Source organism: Lycorma delicatula, chromosome 8 (assembly GCF_047948215.1).
Source record: "Lycorma delicatula isolate Av1 chromosome 8, ASM4794821v1, whole genome shotgun sequence".
In the NCBI taxonomy this organism is placed as follows: Eukaryota; Metazoa; Arthropoda; class Insecta; order Hemiptera; family Fulgoridae; genus Lycorma; species Lycorma delicatula.
In genome coordinates, this window is record NC_134462.1 from 137,413,879 (window position 1) to 137,435,267 (window position 21,389).

Here is a 21,389-nt window from a genome sequence, read left to right on the forward strand (position 1 = left end):
AAAAAGGTAAATAGCTGGCTACACTTTTATTATTTAGAAAAATAAATATTTTTTTTCTCTTCTCTTTAATAAGCACTTTTGCAGAAAACACCGCTGATTTTTATACCGGTAATTTGAGATAATATCTAAATTTTAATTTTACAACCATATTTTTATTACAATAGCTTCATTTTCAGATGCCTCGAGAGAGGCATCTCTCGATTTATTAAAAAATTAATCAGGCTTTCCATCATAAATGTTAAGTAACACAAATTATTATTTTTTTACTTTAATTTTATTAACACAATTAGGAATGCTAACTTTTTAAGTATTTCTTAAGTAACGTTTATTTTTTAATCAGTACTTATTTATTATTTTTACTCTTCTTCTTATGGTTATTATTTAACAATCAAACCGGTCATAAAATTTTGTTTTTTAAGTAATTTTTTTTAAAATTGTTTTTGAAGGTTTGCGTGTTTTTTTAAATTCATTTCAAAACAACAGCTCTTTCTTTGAATAAAAATTATAATGCAAATGTTTGTTCTTTGGTTTTATCTATAAAATTCAAATTTACAAAAAACAATACATTTTCTCAAGACTTGAGAAAATTATCTGTTATAAATCAAAACACTTTTTAAATGTATTATATATTTATTTATTAAAAAAACCAAATAGAGCAAAGATTAATACAATTTCATATTATTTATTACATGATAAAAAAAAATAAATAAGTTTCAACGACTTCATCAAAATATTCCACATCAATAATCGATAATCAAATAATGTAAATTTACGATACTAATATAACGGTGATTCGAAAAGGACTTAACTTTAAAAACAAAATTTTATTTACATAACTTACAGATTTGGTTAACGTCTCATTTAATACAAAAACACATCAAGTTTTGACACTGATAGTTCATTAATGCCGAATTCGTACAAAGACTGTACGGCCCGTTCTTCTTCCAAGAAGCAACAGCAATTCCTTACTTAGACGATGATGACTAAGACGGACGCCAAGAACGAGAACACGACCTCACTATCGTCGAAACTTTCTTGATACTCGATTCTCAGGCGGGTGGATCGGTCGTGAAGGTCAATTTCAAGCCCACCTCGCTCCTCATTTTTGACCCCGCTAGATTTTTTCTTAAGTTACCGCGTTTACCTCCCGATCTTATTGACCTAAGACGTGGAATTAACAGCGCAGCTGCAGAGTTAACGCCCGACTTACCGGCTACAGTCGGGAATGAAATCGACTTCAGGTGGGGTGTACGTCGCATTACATTTGGAATCCATATCGAACCGAAGAGAATGTCGGGTGACAAACTTGATGTGTTTTTCTAAGAAACGAGACAACCGAATCTGTAAGTTATATAAGTACATTTTTATACGGTTTTAAAATTGTAAGTACTTTTAGAATATAACTGATCCTCCGGTATATATTTGAAAACGATAAGTTGAAATCTTTACGACCTGACTGTTCTATCGACGTATGTTTCAAAAAGCGATTAACTGGATTGTAAATGATTTGAAGCAAGGATAATCACCGAAGACAATTAATAAATCGGTTTACGTACAACGATGGTGAAAACAATAACGGATGCAATTTTACCACATTTTTTTAGAGATTCTTTACTTTTAACAGTTAATGCCGCTTAATATTTATATTATAATAAAACATATTATCTAAAAAGAAATTCAATTAAATTATTCCTCCTATCAGTCGCAATAAATATATATATTAACAGGATAATAACGTCGTGTCACATAAAACTACCCTCAAAAATAATACCGCGGGACAATACAGATCGATGTTAATATTTTTCTATTCGCTCATACTGTCAATTTAAATTACTATAGACCGCTAAACACGATAACAAATCTTAGTAATCTTATTTCTTTGTATTTTCTTCATAAATTTTAGTCAACACATTATGCGACCGATAATTTAAAACCCAGTATTGTGTAATCGTGAAAAATTTCACTTTTCAGATTTCAACGAAAATATCCATTTTGACCATCCCTGAATCCACTTTGACTATTTTCGGCGTGACGTCTGTACGTACGTATCTCGTCTAAATCAAAAACTATTAAACGTAGAATGTTGAAATTTTGGATTTAGGACTGTTGTAACATCTAGTTGTGCAGCTTTCAATTGCAATTGACTTGACCAAAAATTCCTAAATCCGAATTAAATTTCAAACTTTTTCTTAACTGCAGTAATAAGCCCTCATTGAGAACTTTTCAACGATGTACCATAAGAGGTGCATTTCCTCTTTTTTTAAATTTAAATATATTGATTTATTAAATATTTATTAAAAATTATTAAAAAAACTTTTACAATGAATAATAATTCAATAATAACAATAAAAAAAAAGTTGGAAAAAAGTTATTGGTGAAATAAAACTGTATGTATAGGCGTACAAAGAAGACATGCGGTGACGATATCAGAGTTTTAATTTTATAAATATAATTTCTTATTTATTCCTTTGAATTGATGAGGAGCAGGCGTAACCGATAATAACGTAAAATCTTGCAAGTTTTCATCGGAGCCAATGACGAATGCCGAAATGTAATGAATGAGACTGTACTGTAGTAAAAATCAATGAAAGTTTAAAATTTTCAATTTCTATTCACGTTCGTTCAAATCCGGTCAATTTTGCGAACAGTAAGCGGCAAACCACGGCCAAATGAGATGAGGATGACATGTATAATACGTAAATGAGGTGTAGTGTTGTACAATCGCAGACTGACCGTTCCTGAAATATATGGTTAATCGAGCCCCAACCATCAAAGTACACCGGTATCCGCCGTCTAGTATTGAAATCCGTGTAATTTTTTTTACAAATCTCATAAACATAATCCGGCGGATAAAGTTTTCAAAAGTGAATTAAATATTACTTAATAGTTAATACTTATCAGTTATTACTTAATTATGAATTCAGATAAAAGTACAAACGGTGTGTTTTTAAGGCAAATTTTATTGTACTCGAAAGTATTTTTAAATTAATTTTCTCAAAACAACTATCGATTCTAAAATTCTCCAAAGATCATTACGGACAACTAATTTTTTTTTTTTTTTTTTTTAAAGAATAAATTGACGATGTAAGTGCTTTATTTTGAATACAAATTCAATGAGAAAATTTTACAATTTCTTTTAAACAAATATAAATTCTACTTCAAATTTAAAATGTTCACGATCGATCATCTTGCATCACGGGAAAAAATGATTCAATATCTTCAGTTTTTCACAGCAGAGAGTTAAACTACAGAAAAATTTCTAAATAAATCAAACACTAAAAAACCAAAAATCTCACAGCGACATTACAGATAAAAAAATTTGGATCGCAGCAGAAAAAAGTACGATGATTTTGAATGAATTTTCAGAAAAGAAAATAATAAATACACCAGCATTTTCCCTGAACAAACAAAATTAAACATTTTCACCATAAATACAAAATTTAACAACACAGATAAATAATTTTTATTTTTTAATATAATCCGTAGCACATTTTAATTATATAATAACATAAACACTAACTATAAATAAATTCAGTGTTAATAATAGATTGTGTAAGCGCACGCGAGGTACGAGAAACACTAGGCCGAGTTACTCTCTCTGAGAGTAATGATTTTTACTATACATAACATGTTCCTTTGGTGAATAAAGTAAAGGAGTCGCTTAGAAAGGTGAATTTCCCCGACATTTCGGTGGACTTTCCGCGCTAATGTACAACAATATGTCGACTAAATGAAAAAAGTAACAGGAAACAGTTTCTCATTTCTCACTTTTCTTAGTAACCCTGTCGGGGATTCTTATTATCTTAAAAATGGCTACACCGATTTCAAAAGCCATTTATTTAATATAGTCGTGTAGCTTACAGCATTTTTGGTTACAGCACGCACAAGACACGCGGGTAACAATACGATTGTAAAGACAATTGCAAATAGGATGTTTTTACATTGTATATATATATTGTAAAAAAAAAGAAAATACGACGTTGACATTGTAAATAGGATCGAGTAGTTTAGCTTAAATAAATTGTGCGTACAAGATAAAAAAAAATTAAGTATCGGTTGTTACTGGTGTCCTATAAACGGTAGTTTGAAACGGCACTTCATTGCTATAGGAGAAAAAAAACCACTGGTACGGTTGTCATTATATATAACAGCTATAATAATAAAATATAGAACAAATAAATTTACCTAGATCCTCTCTATCACACCATGCATTTTATGTTACCATCGATAAATAATTTTTTTTCTAAATCTGATCTAGACACCACATGACTTCCTTGTACGCCTATTAAATTAAATACACATTTTTAAAAGTACATAAAATTTTATTTCATTAATAACTAATGATATGTTTTCATATTTTTTTTTTTATTGTTACCGAATTATTATTTATTGTAATTTTTTTTTTACAATAACAGGTTAATAACTATTAATAAACCAATAGATTTAAATCGTTTTTGAAATACGCGAGATACGTACATAATCTTTCAATCACCCACCATTTCAGAAAAAATTTCAAATTTTATTTAAAATATATTTTTCATTCTTTAACATATAGTTAGTATTTTAAGCTCCTAAATTGTATTTTTTTAGCTAATTTTTTATTGTTTAACTTTGTTAACATAATTTGTAAGCGATAAATAAAGAATACTAGACAAAGAATTAAATATCGTTTCAAAGTCACATATTATGACATCATATCTAACACTGAAAAGTGAGCCTTCATGGACAAGATTAATCATGTCTGTGCAGGTCAAAACATGTAGCTGAAAACACAGCTGTGTTGTTTGTATTAAGCACCGGATTTAGGAATGAACTAACTTTGTTCAGTCTTATCGCCGTGTTAAGTTTGTTAACAGTGCAGTGTCATAATGCTTCGAAATCGTGTTATGTATGTGGCGAGTTTACCGTAAAATCAAGTAGAAAAAACATTACACCTTTAATTAAAAATCCATATAGTTTGTACTTTCAAGGTAAAATTGGCAATCAGGATAAGACGTGGGCTGCTCATATAGTTTGCACTAATTGTTTAGTATATTTAAGAGGATGGCTAAAAGGTACATTGAAGGCTTTGCCGTTTGGTGTACCTATGGTTTGGCTTGAACCAAAGAATCGTGAAACCGAGTGTTTACTTTTGTTTAAAAAGTGTCTGGAATTTCTAAAAATTCTAAACATACTGTAAAACAACCTTCATTGCAATCTGCAATCAGGCCTGAAGCTCACAGTGCAATTATTCCAGTTCCTGAGCCACTCGTGAATGTGTGTTTCGAAAGCGGCGATGAAGAATCAGGCAGTAATGAAGAAAACAACGACGATTCTGATTTTGAATTATCTTCCAGTAAGCCACATCTTATATCACAAGGTGAATTGAATGACTTTGTTAGGGATTTAAATTTATCAAAAAATCAAGCTGAATTGTTAGGATAAGACTGCAAGGTTTGAATTCCCTTAAAAAATACAAACATTTCGGGCTTTCGAAGCCGACAAAAAGAAATTTCTCAGTATTTTATCGATGAAAATAATTTGTTTTATTGCGCAAATATTGATGAGCTTATGTTTCATTTAGGACAAGTTCATAAACCTGAGGACTGGCGCCTTATCGTAGATTCGTCTAACTACAGTTTAAAAGTGGTTCTACAACACAACGGTAACAAATATCCTTCGATACCATCGCTTACGGTATTAATTTGATAGAGACGTACGATGTGATGAAAGACGTTCTTGAAAAAATAAATTATAAAAAACATAGCTGGAATATATGTGGTGATTTGAAAGTTATAGCTATTTTGTTAGGCGTGCAGTTAGGCTATACTAAGTACTTGTGTTTTCTTTGCGAACGGGACAGTCGAGCTAGGGATAAACATTACGTTACGAAAGAGTGGAAGAAACGAGACACAACTTAACTCCAAACGTGAAAAATATTAATCACGAGCCCTTAGTTCAACCCAAAAAATATTTTTATCTCCTCTCCATATCAAGCTAGGCCTAATTAAAAATGTTTAAAAAGCAATGAAGAAGGAAAGTCTCGGATTTTTGTACATCAGGCAGAAATTTCCGAATGTAAGCGAAGGAAAAATTAAAGGAATATTTTTGTTGATCCTGAAATAAAAGAGTTTGTTAAAGATGATGTATTTAACTCTATGTTAAATAATATAGAAAATGCAGCTTGGTCTTCATTTAAAGAAGTTTGCAAAACTTTACTCGGCAAACAAAAATCCGACAATTACGACGATATTGTTAATCGACTTCTTACCTCATACAGAGCTATCGGATGTAATACATCTTTGAAAATACACTTCCTCCACTCGCATCTGGATTTTATCCCGGACAACCTAGGAGACGTAAGTGATGAACACGGTGAACGTTTCCACGAAGGCATTTCGGTGATGGAAAGCCGCTATAAAGGGAAATTGAATATAACATGCTAGCCGATTACATTAATTCGGGATGTGCCTGATGCTTTTAATAAAATAAAAGATCAGCGAAATCGTTTTAATATATTTTATTATATAAAATTTAATTTAATTTTTTTTTTGAAGGGTAATTTATTAAAAAGTAAGGGTGATAGAAAAATTGTATTTACAGAACTGTAATGTACGCAAAAAACCATTTCAAATAACGATATCGCACTTAGAGAAATTTTTTTTTTCTTTTGTCTATCAGTGTTATATACGAATAAAAATATAATACTATCAGTAAACATTTATCTATAATAAATATTAACGTATCGCAAAATAAAAGCAATCATTTTATTTTAAAAAGATTTTGCCTAATTTATTGCTAGATTATTTTATAACAGGAGCAGGTGATGTTATTAATGTTAAACGATATAAATCTTTGTTTTAAGGTACGACTGAACCGTTCTGCTAATGAACGATAAAAAAGTGGCTGTGATTGGAGGCGGGGCAGCCGGTCTCTGCGCGGCGCGACACTGCACCGCCCCCGTCGGGGTCGAGGGTGGTGTCACAGTCTTCGAACAGTCCTCCCAGCTGGGGGGTACCTGGGTTTACACTGAAGAAACGAATATTGACCGTTACGGTATCCCCGTTCATACATCCATGTATAAAAACTTAAGGTAATTTCTTTTCTTTTTTTATTTGTTTTTCTTTTTAAATTTTATCTTAAAAATTAATTAGTTCTTTAAATAATTTGTGTTATAAATAATATCTAACGTAATACTTTTCATTCAAAAATTTGTTTAATATTTTCAATCGCATAACGATAGTGTAGAACATCAATTTTTACCGTAACAAATTTTTAAACGTAGATTCCCAAATACGTATACATTTTAATTTTAATTAAAATCACCAAAACAATCCGATTAATAAATCTAACGGACGTATTATTCAATACTATTTATTCAAATTCAATATAAGTATAAAGCAAGTTTTTTTCACTATAACCAACTACAGTAACGAATTCAGTTGAACAAATAAATTTTGCTTCAATGAGCATAAAAAATGAAAAATAAAACACAACGTTCAATTTAAATTAAAAAAGAAATCAATTTCGACATAACTCATGACTGTAACAAACATTTAGAGCAGGTACGAGAGTGGAGAATTGATCAAATCTGTAAAAAAAAAATGGAAAAACTAAAATTTTTTTTATAATATTTAAAAATAAATTACATTTCCATCAACACCACTTGTACTTCTAAACGTAAAGGACGCTGGGTACGAACAATTATGAATGAAATTTGCAAATAAAAAAAAAAACAGTACACGAAATTACTGGCTATTAAAAATTGAAAGGTACTTTTTCGTTTACGTTCCCCACTTTTTTTTTTAAATACTTAATAAACACACTAATACGCTGCTTTATACCGGTCATTTTAAACAAACAAATTTTACATATTAACATGTTAGTCGAGGTAAGCGACTGAATCGATCGTAGGTTAATGTTAAATGAAGCGATAACGGATTGGCAAATATACAAATGTACTTAAAAGAGTGAGTTCCGATCAATTATTAAAAAAAACAAAAAAGGTATACGGTCCAGGAATGATGATTTCGTCCAGAAATAGACGAATCCTCATTTTCAAAAAAAAAGTACAGTAGGAGCAGAATTCTTCCAAATCAGTGGGTATTTGCAGAAAAATTATAAATATAAATCTAACAAAACTTAACCTACGCCTGCCTCGCTCGCTAATCTTGATTAATTAACAGTAATGTTTTGATTATTTATTATTCAAATAATCAGAACATTACTGTTAATTAGTCGAGGTTACCGAAAGAAGCGAAGTTACCGAACGTTTTGTTAGATAATATTTATAATTATAAGCAATAATGCTTAATATGTTAATATGGAGAATGTTTAAAATGACTGGAATAAAACAGCATATTAGTGTGTTTTCGGTAATGTATTATTCATCAATTATTATAAAGCGTGCTATATGGTATTAAGTAATCTTTATGTGAAAAAATGCGAAATAAAGGGGAAAAGTAAAACGAAAAAGTGCCAGTGAAAATATAAACACGTTACCGTGGAAACAATAGTAATATAAAAATATATAAATAAATACTTAATCTTAATAAATAAATACTTAATGTCATTATTGAAAACTTTAAATATTTGGGGAAAAACATCACACACAACCTCCAAGAAAATCCAAACTGGAATGAAAGAATAAATAAACTCATCAAAGCCGCAATAAAAACACAAAACATCTATAACAAAAAATGCATGTCCATAAGCACAAAAATAAGACATTATAACTCTTATCCGACCGGAAATACTTTACGGATGCGAAACCGTATTTGGACCGTACCAGACAAGGTTTAGCGACAAACTAGAAAAGATTGATGGATTCTACGGCGATGCATCGGGAAAAACATTAAAAAAGACGAGATTTGGAGATTCCAAACGAAGAGGTTTACAAACGATCATCCTGATAACTAATAAATTTAGAAAGAAGAGAATTTCCTTTCTAGAACGTATTTTCAGAACGGAAGAGACCAGACTTATCAGACGGATAATCTTAAAGATGGATAAACTTTTCTGAAACAAGAAAAGCAGACCGAACTGGTTATACGAAGTACAGAAAGACATGGGAAATACATACAGATAGGAATTAGACATAACCCGTGAAAACCTAAAAACGAGAACCGGAAACTATGAGAAATTAAAGAATGAAGAAACAAGATTCCTATCAAAACCCAAGAAAACAATAAGCCGGGTGTATTCTTAACAAGACAGGGCAAGAAGATCTGAAATCCTTAAAAATTACTGGCAAAAAAGAAAGGCTGAAAAACAACAAATCAGCAAGAAAAGAATGAACTTGCCAAAAAAATGAACTAAAGTGGTAATCCATTATGGTCTTAAAAGTAAAAAAAAAATAATCTCCGATTACGATGTATACATATATGAACGCGTCACGTGTAGATAGACATCGTACTTCATGTATAAAAAAAAAGAACTGTGCCAGCATTTACCTGGATGAATCAAGGAAAACTTTAATAAAAATTTTACGAAAACATCAGAAAATACAAAATTAATTATAATTATAAGGTAAGCGCATGTGAAAAATAAATTCAGACGGCATTAATTTAAAAAAAAATATTTATTCACAAACTGAACGGGATACAGAAATTCAGTTTTTTTTTTTTTTTTTTTTTATTCAATCAGTAGTATCTAAAAAGTATTACTACTGTTTGTATCAAAAAAAAAATCTTTTAATTGAATTTTAAATAATTTTAAATTATTCGGTAATCTATCAAAGTATTTTATTGATTCATGCAAAAACAATCCTTTTACTGCGTTTGATAAGTTATGGATATTATCTTTTAAGGATAAGCAACATTCTTTGTTTTAGCAAAGAATGACATTTATAAACATAACACACACGAGTAAATTTTCTAAATATCGACATACATAAATCATAATTATGAAGTACACAAAATAATTTGATAACCCGTTTTGTCTTGAAAACTAATTCTGACTTTTTGAGAGAACCCCTCAACAGACGATACATGTTTACTTAAAAGTAATAAAAAATATTTAATAACGATGACAAAGTGGTTTGTTAAGGAGTTTCAAAGCAGAACAGTACGGTTTGATTTTGTCGCAAAAGAAATCAATTTGAATCGTCTCGAAAGAATTTTTCGTTTCAACACCCAGAAATTTCGGTTTATGGTTAGAAACGTACTACCCAATAATTAATGGGAATTCTATCCACGCGATTTAATGTCTAACCGAAGACAATGCAACGGTTTTATTAAATACATCCACTAAATAATTTTTCGAAAAATATTTTGTTTTTTTAAAATACTATTGAAAAAACATATCTAACCGGAAAAACTGCGTCGATATGAATTTCAGTTCCCAAAACACCACTTATTAATCGATAAAACACGGAAAACATGTAAATGTATAGCTTAAGGATAACTTAACCGCGCTCAAGTTTAACAATTCTCAACCGAAAATATTGTAACTATTATCTTTCGCTAACTTAACAGCGGTTTAATATCCTCTTTATAGGCATCGAATCGTGAAACCAATATTGAATAAACAAATTCAAAACACAGCAAGGATAAACCCGACGTATAATGATGTTAATATACGAACGAACTTCCTTAAATATATTTTCCAATTTTGTTATATGTTTAATTATTATTCTTAAAAGTCTATTATGAAAAATAACCTCGTGATTTTGAGTTTTACAAGGTGAACTTAATTATATCACAGTTAAGAGATAGATATCCAAATTATAAGTTGCTGTTACCATAGGACAAACGGTACACATATAAAACCGTTTCAATAGACAAAATTCAACCGAATTAAATGAAATTTATAAATGGATGTAGAAGTAAAATTAATACAAAAGTTTCCGGAGAACAAATTTCTGAAGCCGTAATCGCAGTCCAAATTCCAGTAAAGTTGAAAGAAAAGATTGCTTCTTGTTATATCGTAATTATCCTTATTTTACACAAAAAGCTGACTAAGCAGTTGTAAGATATAATTAATACATTAATGACATATTGAAAAAAAAATTCCCCTCTACGAATCATGAGACCTTGCCGAAGGTGAGGGACTCAGTGATCTGTTGAGAGCCAGACTACGGAATGATTCCTGAAAGAGGGCAGGGCAGCAGCTCTTTCAGTAGTTGTTAAGGGTGTAGGTCAGGAAGACTTAAACGGCTATATCAGCATTCGATCTTTTGATTATTATTCAGCTGAAAGCGATGGAAAACTACAGTTGTTTTTTTCCAAAAAAGTACTTTCCGCATTTTCAGGTAACAAAGATGGAGGCGCCTTCCTCGGTAAAATTTTGGAGGTAAACCAGTCCCCCGTTCGGATATCCGGGTGGGGACTGCTAAGGAGGGGGGCATCACCAGAAAATTAAAAAACATCGTAGCGTGGAATGTTAAAAGCCTAAAATATGTTGGTAGGTTAGAAAATTTAAAGAGAGAAACGGGTAGGTTAAATGCAGATGCAATAAGAATTAGCGTGGTTCGGGGGGAAGAGGAAGATGACTTTCAATCAGGTCATTTTAGAGTAATTAACTCAGCATCAAATAAAGGGCATGTAGGTAGGTTTCGTAATTAACAAAAAGATAGGAAAGAGAGTAGGGTATTTAAAAAAGCATAGCGGATAGAATCATTGTTATCAGGATAAAATCAAAACCTAGGCCGACAACGATTATTAGCGTCTATATGCCTACAACTGTCAGTGTAATGATGATCATCAATTAAGAGGGTGTAGTATACGAAGAAATTGACGAAGCAATTAAACATATACAGGGCGACGAAAATTGAATAGTAGTTGGAGATTGGAATGCAAACATTGGAAAAGGCAAGAAAGGAAATACTGAGGGTGAATACGAGCTGGGCAAAAGGAATGAAAGAGGGACTGGCTTATTGAGTTTTGCACGAAATATAATTTAGTAACTGCCAACACCCAGTTTAAAAATCATAATAGAAGAGTATACATATGGAAAAAGCCGGGCGATACTGCAAGGTATCAGATAGATTATATCATGGTTAAGCAAAGATTTAGAAATCAACTGTTTGACTGCAAAGGATATACAGGAGCAGACATCTGTATCGACCATAATTTAGTGATAATGAAATGTAGATTGAAGTTTAAAAACCTGAAGAAAAGGTGCCAATTGAATCGATGGAATTTATTGAGGAAGGAGGTAAAGAAGTTTTTGAGGACATCGCAAGAGGTCTGAGTAAAAAAAATAATAAGTTAGAAAATATAGAAGAGAATCAGAGAATGTTAAAAAGGAAATTCATAAAAAGGAAATTCTTAAATCAGCAGAAACGAACGTAGGTGGAATAAAAAGAAGTGTTTATAAAACCTTGGATATCAGAGGATATGTTGCAGCTGATGGATGAGCGTAGACAGTATAAGAATGCTAGTGATGAAGGTAAAACAGACTGAGCACACAGGAAAATTAAGAATTTTGTGGTACATAGGATAAAATCTAATAAATTGTGTTAAGGGAGATAAAATACTGAGATCTGAATTTAAGAGAACATTAAAGGATTTGAATGGGAGTAAAGCTCCTGAGATAGATGGGATACCTGCTGAATTACTGCACAGTGCAGGTGAGGAAGCGATAGATAGTTTATACAAACTGGCGTGTAATATTTAGAAAAAGAGGAAGTTCCGTCAGACTATTAAATTACAGATACACATATTTTTAAAATTAAAGTACATAAAATTTTAATCCATTAATAACTTCCGATATTTTTTTTTTTTTTTTGTATTATTGAATTATTATTCATCGTTAAAGTTTTTTACAATCATAGGTTAATTATTAATAAATCAATACATTTAAATAAAAAAAAAAAGATGATTAAGTTCGATTCGATTCAATATGTCATCCCTTGTAAGATCCAAATATTTCATTAAATAAAATTTTATTTAGCTGTAACTCTGGAACCGATGAAAATAAGTACCACTTATGGTATATCGTTGAAAAGCTCTTAATGAGGGCTAAGAAAAAGTCCAGAATCCAAAGTTTTAGGAATTTTGAACGTTTTTGAACACTTTTGGTTCCCGATTGCAATCAAAAGGGAAGGTGCACAAGTTGATGTTACAACAGTCCTAAATCCAAAATTTCAACATCCTTCAGCTAATAGATTTTGAGTTATGCGAGATACGTACGTACAGATGTACAGACGTCACGCCAAACTAGTCAAAATGGATATTTCCGTTAAAATCTGAAAACCGACATTTTTCGCGATCACAATTCATTAGTTCGTATAAGGAAGAAAAAGGGAGTCATCAGTCAAGGATGTTCCCTATCCCCGTTATTTTTTAATCTTTCCAAAATACCAGTTAATGTTGTTGAACAGTTTAGATCCAGAGTAATAGTGCAAGGTGAAAAGCTAAAGATGCTACGATTTGCTATAGCAAATATTGTGTTATATAGTAATTCTAGGTGAGAGTAAGAAAGATTTAGAAGAAACTGTGAATGGCATGGATTAAGTTCTTCGCAAGAACTACCGCATGAAAAACAAAACGAAAGTAATGAAAATTAGTAGAAATAAAGTAGATGGACTACTGAATGTAAAAGTAAGACGAGAAAAAATAATCGAGTAGGAGAATTTTGCTATTTGGAAAGTAAAATTACTAAATACGGACGAAGCAGGAGCGATATAAGATGGCGAATAGCATAGGCGAAACGAGCTTTCAGTCAGAAATATAATTTTTTATACATCAAAAATTTAAACGTCAGGAAAGCACTTTTGAAAGTATATGTCTGGAGCGTAGCTTTATGTGGAAGTGAAACTTGGACCATCGTAGTACCTGAGAATATTAGAAGCATTTGAAATGCGGTGCTATAGGAGAACGTTGAAAAAATCAGTTGAGTGGATAAAGTGACAAAGAGGTGTTGCGGGAAATTGATGAAGAAACTTATAGACGACATCTTAAGGCATCCTGGAATAGCCGCTTTGATATCGGAGAGACAGGTAGATGGGAAAAATTGTGCATGAAAGCATCGTTTGTAATATGCAAAACAAATTGTTAGGGATGTAGGACGTAGGAGATATACCGAAATGAAACGACTGGAACAAGACAGGGAATCTTGGAGAGCTGCATCAAACGTCAAATGACTGAAGACAAAAAAAAAATGAAAACAAAATAACTATTCATCTCTTATCAGACGCGATGAAAGGATTGTTTTTGAATTAATAACGCTTAATTCTAATAATTTTAAAAATATTCTTCCCACAAATATATTTGAAATTCAATTAAAAGATTGTTTTTATGCAAACAGTAATAATACTTTTTAATAATTTAAAAGAACCTTGAATTTTCTGTACGACGTTGTTTGTGAATAAATAATTTCTTTTAATTATACCTTCTGAATTTATATTTTACATTTAATATTTTCATGTGCTTGCCTTAATAGGATTTCAAAGTGTTTATAATTAATATGGACTTATTTTTTTTTTATAATTAATTTTGTATTTTCTGATGTTCTCGTAAAATTTTTATTAAAGTTTTCCTCGATTAATCCAGGTAAATGTTGGCACAGTTCTTTTTTTATACATTAAGGACGATGTCTATCTACTCCTGACGCGTTCATATAAAGTATCCATCGTAATCAAAGATTTAGCATTTATGTATATATTTTTATATTATTGTTGTTTCCACGGTAACGTTTATATTTTAAATTGGCACTTTTTCGTTTTAGGCCCCTTTTTCCGCATTTTTTCACGTAAGAATTACTTAATATAGTATTTTTTTATAATAATTGATTACCAATTAGACATTAGAGTTATTTCTATCCTGTCTAGTTTAGATAGTTTAACAAATAAGCTGGGAAAGAGTTGTATAACTTTACCGGCTTTGCCTTCAATAGATTTTTAAATTTTAATGACTAAATTATTTTTACTTCATTATTTTATTTCATATCGTTTATGAAACACAAATATATAAAACGATTTTGGAAATAGAATTTAAAAAAAATATGCAGTCCCGACAATTCGTGCACGTTTTCACGTATAACGGTTGCGATCCATTTAAAAAATTTCAGTAGTATCTTACCTGTTTATTAAGCGATTTGACAATAAGTTGTCATTTAGTGTAAAATAAGGTTTAACATTTTAATATTTACGAAGTTAATAATTAAAAAATTTAAATAGCCGCCAATTTGGTATTTTCATATAAATTTTAAAACTAATTTACTTCGCACGAAATGTTAGGTACACTTACACAAAATTCCATTAAAATTTCTTAATTTATGGAGCTGGATTCTATCTTATAGTACAGGCAATTTGTCATCAAAACAGGCTGTATTTGAAAATCCTTACCTACCGATTGTCTTTTGTCCATGCGTTAGGGGTGATGAGGGAAGCTTAACTCCAGATTTGTAACATCCCCCTCCCTTAGATTTTTGAAAAACTCAAAAGTTTTTTGAAATGCGTTTTTCTCTGAATCTATTCATTTTAGAGAAAAGTTTTTCAAACAAGTTTTTCAAACAAAAATGTAGAGGACATTCTCCTCTACAATTAATGTTTTTAAAGTTAAGTCGTATTATTTGAAATTGAAATACTAGGTGGCGCTGAAGTTGTAAAAAATGTGTATTTTCGGTTTTTTCATCGGAAAAAATTGTTTTTCGTCTGTATTGTATTTGTAAAAGTTGTTAATCTCAAAAAAACAGACAACTTTAAAAGGCGGTCCTATTGTTACTGTAGCCGGGGAGATCGGCATTGTTCAGCGACTAGACCGGTTTCGAATACGTGCCCAATTCACAGGTCAATAATCTTAGTAGTAACATTTTCCCACTTAAACGGTAAGTCCCTAACAAGTATTGCCGCAGCTGCGGCAATTCTTGAAAAAAGTGCAAGTACACCTCACACATTAACCGACCAGGTAATATGAACGGTGCAAAAAGCTGATTGTGAAGAAGGCCGCACCATACATTGATGCTAAAGCGGTGTTACCGTTTCATCAGAATTTACTTCTGCTACGGTATGCTCATTGCGTATATGTAGTTGACGCTTCGAGTGAAATGTGCCACAAATGTGATATACAGTTGTCGATTTGTATTCCACCAGTTGCAGAACTAAAAGCGAAGCGGACCGTCTGCCGAGTGTAGATGTTGAACTGGCTGTTTATGATAAGGATAGGATATTAACTCGTTTAGTTAAAATGTCCTACAAACCATCAAAAGCGAAACTCCGATACGGTTGTAAAGACGTCATAATTTCAATAGCATCGTCGTATTGGACAGATCGTTCGTAGCCGGAACAACAGAATACTAGGTAGTGAACCTGTTTCCCGAAATTACCAAAATTCGCGCTATTTGTTTTGGAATCCGGAATCCTGCGATTCGGAAAACGTACTTCATATTCTACTGCAGTAGCTGAAACATTACCATTACACACAACCAAAATGAATACTATCAGCGTACTCCTTTGTAGTAAAGAAGTACGACATTACTTTAATGGCAAACCGACTAATTCAAACTAAAATTCACAGAATATCCTTGATGTACCTTGCAGAATTATTTAAACGCTGATAGAACATTGCGCATTGTTGATCAGCTGTTGTTACTTTATTGCCAACTTTGAAATAATTTCTCAAATAATTTATTGTATTACAAAGTAATTTTTATTTATTTTACAAGAGATATGTCGCATCACCAAAAAAGAATGTTAAACTGCTATTTTTCTGGTAATAAGTAATGTACCGTTCCTAAATAAAATTCGAATTTTTCTAACTTTTCTTCCATTTTAGTCAGAGTTATGTGTTTATTACACATTTAAAAAGTTATTGTACGTTAAACATAAACGTAAAAATCAGGGTTCTTTATCTTAATTTATTGGTTTTCACCGAAGATTTCTCAAAAGATACTGCGTATACGGTTCTGAGACCAATTTTATTCAATTTTTTAGGCCAAAATCCATAAAAAAGCACTAATTCTGTTCCTTAAATAACTTGCTAAAAATTTCAGTACGACCTCATTTCACCGGGTTAGCTGAAATCCGAGCAAAATGTTTCACCGGCAACTCGCAAACGAAGCATTTTAACGACATATGTTTATACGAACTTTTTCATTATTTTCACGAGTAGAATAGGTTACGTTAGCGCATTACGGATTACGGTTACACCCACATTTATACTTTTTTTTCAGCGGAATGCTTTTAAAACATTTTTATGTTATCGTTACAATTGTATTGTTGAAATCGATTAACTTTACATGAAACATAGATTACGCGTCATTATATTTTCAATCGCTAGATATCGTATACTTAAGTGTAATATACTTAAGTGTAATGTGTAATAATTACTTATTAACTTTAATTATTTTTACCTTTCTTCATTTTTATTTTAATTATAATAAATTTATATTAAAAACCAGAAATGACGAAAAATAGAAAAGAACACAAGCGAGCTTGTAGGGAAGCGGGTAACCATTTGTTTCACCCAAAATAATTGCGCTTAAATGTAACGTCGAATCTTCTGATTTTCACATTCCGGCTATTAATTCCTACACGCACTTGACAAATTTTATAAGTACAATTCTACGCTTCAAATGCTACTTCTTTCAAAAACCGAAAACATTTGTTTAAGAACAACTTTCAATACCGATTTAAGAGAACTTTCAAAACAAATACGCTTCCTTTTCTGAAACTCACTTCACTGTGTTTCCGATTCGCAAATACGTTTTAGGTGGTATTTGGTAGTAAAAAGCCGCACATCGTCCTAACCTTCGGTAATTCTAGAATTCTTGTCCAAAGACAGGCACTCAGAATCTTCAGGTTAGGAACTCCTATCGTAAATACGGTTGGGATATATTAGTAAAAAGGTTAAGAAGCACTGTCGGTTTTGTGAATTGAAAATCAGCAAGACGCGATTAGTTAATTAAATACGATCATTACTGATCGCTTCAGTCCTACTTATAAATATTTAATGAAATAATTAAATAAGTACCGAACGGCATCTCTTGAAGAACTAGCCGTAAAACGCTACACGATTTTACTTAAAATATTTAATAATTAAGGATTTTCCATTTAAAGTTAAAAAACCTGTTGGCTTAGAGGGCGTAAAAGATCACGTTACTGAATTACGTTATCCTATATAAATTAGGATTACCTTACAATCGGATTTGCTAAATCACAACATATGCCTGTAAATATCGGCTAGCAGTGCAAAAGAACTGAAAAATTATCAGGCGTGGAATTACGATAGAGTGATAGCACAACAAAAATCTGATGGATTACACGTTTTAATTCTATAAATTCTACATCAAAATAAACAATAATTTCGTAAAATAAAATTCAAGTAAACCTCTATTTTTTAGAACGAATTTACCGAAGGAAATTATGGGGTTCCCAGATTTCCCGATTCCAGAAAGAGATGAATCGTACATACCGGCAGAAGCGATTTTAAAATTTTTGAACGACTACGCTGATCATTTTGATTTAAGAAAATACATAAAGGTAAGACTTTTAATTTATTTATATTAATTTATACTAAAATAATAATTAAACGTATTTTTATTTTAATTATACAATTCATCAAAAATGCATCAAAAATCTTAACTAGAATTCTATACAGAAAAATTGAGAGGAGAGTGGAGGAAGTGTTAGGAGAAGACCAATTTGGTTTCAGGAAAAGTATAGGGACAAGGGAAGCAATTTTAGGCCTCAGATTAATAGTAGAAGGAAGATTAAAGAAAAACAAACCAACATACTTGGCGTTTATAGACCTAGAAAAGGCATTCAATAACGTAGACTGGAATAAAATGTTCAGCATTTTAAAAAAATTAGGGTTCAAATACAGAGATAGAAGAACAATTGCTAACATGTACAGGAACCAAACAGCAACAGTAGCAATTGAAGAACATAAGAAAGAAGCCATAATAAGAAAGGGAGTCCGACAAGGATGTTCTCTATCTCCGTTACTTTTTAATCTTTACATGGAACTAGCAGTTAATGAGGTTAAAGAACAATTTAGATTCGGAGTAACAGTACAAGGTGAAAAGATAGAGATGCTACGATTTGCTGATGATATAGTAATTCTAGCCGAGAATAAAAAGGATTTAGAAGAAACAATGAACGACATAGATGAAGTCCTACGCAAGAACTATCGCATGAAAATAAACAAGAACAAAACAAAAGTAATGAAATGTAGTAGAAATAACAAAGATGGACCGCTGAATGTGAAAATAGGAGGAGAAAAGATTATGGAGGTAGAAGAATTTTGTTATTTGGGAAGTAGAATTACTAAAGATGGACGAAGCAGGAGCGATATAAAATGCCGAATAGCACAAGCTAAACGAGCCTTCAGTAAGAAATATAAGTTGTTTACATCAAAAATTAATTTAAATGTCAGGAAAAGATTTTTGAAAGTGTATGTTTGGAGTGTCGCTTTATATGGAAGTGAAACTTGGACGATCGGAGTATCTGAGAAGAAAAGGTTAGAAGCTTTTGAAATGCGGTGCTATAGGAGAATGTTAAAAATCAGACGGGTGGATAAAGTGACAAATGAGGAGGTATTGCGGCAAATAGATGAAGAAAGAAGCATTTGGAAAAATATAGTTAAAAGAAGAGACAGACTTATAGGCCACATACTAAGGCATCCTGGAATAGTCGCTTTAATTTTGGAAGGACAGGTAGAAGGGAAAAATTGTGTAGGCAGGCCACGTTTGGAATATGGAAAACAAATTGTTGGGGATGTAGGACGTAGAGGGTATACTGAAATGAAACGACTAGCACTAGATAGGGAATCTTGGAGAGCTGCATCAAACCAGTCAAATGACTGAAGACAAAAAAAAAAAAAAATTATACAATAATACTTATGGATTTCAAATGTATTAAAAACATTTCCACGGTAACTGTTTAAATCATAATTTCATCGATTAAATATTAGGAAGCCGAAGAGCGATTGTAGGGGCAGAAAATTAATTAAAAAATTATATCCGAATTAAAAAACAAGTATGAAAATAAAGGCTGCTGTAACAGTTTCATTGTGTAAGAATAGAAGGCAAGAGTCTATCACCAATCGGTCTAAAAGAATATGAAGGGATGTTGTGTATGAGAGCAAAGGAAATAAATTATGTAGCATTCATGGGAAAACAAAAGTAATTAAGATAGGTGACGATGAATGTCTACAGAAAAGAAGGAAGAATTAAACAAGTAAAAAAAGTACAGATAATTTGGTTAAAAAAAAAATAACATTCAATTTTAAAATGCATAGAAACTTCCTTACAAAAAATTTAGTCGAGCTCCTTCATTAATGGTGATGTTAATAACATCCAACTGTTTTACGATGGTTTTTAACTGTTAAGAGTATCTCAGCCGACTCAAAATAGGTACAATCTCCATTGATACTAAGCAAGGAGCGCTTAAAAAACTTTTCTGAAGTATATTTTGAACGTATTTAAAATCATTTTATTCAAGTGAAAAACAGACACCAACCGGCTTTATATTATGGAAGATCAGATTTCAACTCTACTTTTCTGCTTATCTGATAATTATAATCATCAACAGATCATACTGAATTTTGAAAAAATTTGCTCTCACAATCTGCTCAAAATTTTCTCTTTTGAGATCTTTTAGCCTAAGTGTTTGTACCTGTTAGTCGATCGATTCTTCCTTCTTTTCTGTAGACATTCATTGTCTCCTATCCTCATAAAAAAAAAAAATTGTGAATCTTCTACGATTGATTTCCATCGCTCGCACACTAATTCCTTAATATTCTTCCAGAGTATTGTTTAGCTATGTAAAACAAGATCGGTGATATACACTCTCTACATTCTTCCTTCAATTTCATACTTTTGATTCCGATATAACTTTTTAATTGGTCTTCTATCCTTCCAATCACGCTTCAGCTTCATAATATTTTTAAACTGTGTAATTATGATAAAGAATACGGTAAATTAAATACATCAAGTTTTGCCGTTAACAAGTATTTTTTCACATTTTAATTATCTATTGTAAGAGAATTAAACTGTCTGTTACCATGGAAATATTTTAAATGAGTTTAAAATTCATAAATATTATTGTACGATAAAAAAATGTTAATACTGATTAACCTTTAATTACTATGTAACGGTCAGTTGGGCCGCAAGGGAAATTTCTTTTCCCGTAATTCTCTATCGGCACAACCTGAAATGTCCTTTATCCCCGTACCTATTTGGGAGACGAATCAGCGGTAAGAGAGTAATGTTGTACATGTCAATGCACATATAATTATTTGTGCATCAAGTGGTCTGCTGTACGCAGGATGAAATTTGCATTATTATTATTATAGTTTTCAAGATCATATTTTAGTATATTCTACAAGACAATTCATAGTAATAGTGTTATATATTTGACAGTAGCGTTTAAGTGGTTTAGATTTTTTTTTTTGTATTATATATTTAGTCGGTTATTTAGTATTGTATATTTAGACAGTACACATTTAGTTGTTTAATGTATCCAC

General features: G+C 31.3%; 1 protein-coding gene across 1 annotated transcript in view; it reads left to right on the plus strand.

Moving 5' to 3' along the window:
• Window positions 1–21,389, plus strand: part of LOC142328861 (uncharacterized) — a 42,510-nt gene that overhangs the window by 3,404 nt on the left and 17,717 nt on the right. Inside the window, exons 2-3 of the mRNA XM_075372982.1 lie at window positions 6,845–7,072; window positions 18,265–18,403. Of these exons, the coding sequence (XP_075229097.1) occupies window positions 6,867–7,072; window positions 18,265–18,403 (345 nt within the window). The 5' untranslated portion in view covers window positions 6,845–6,866. The remainder of the gene's footprint in view (window positions 1–6,844; window positions 7,073–18,264; window positions 18,404–21,389) is intronic.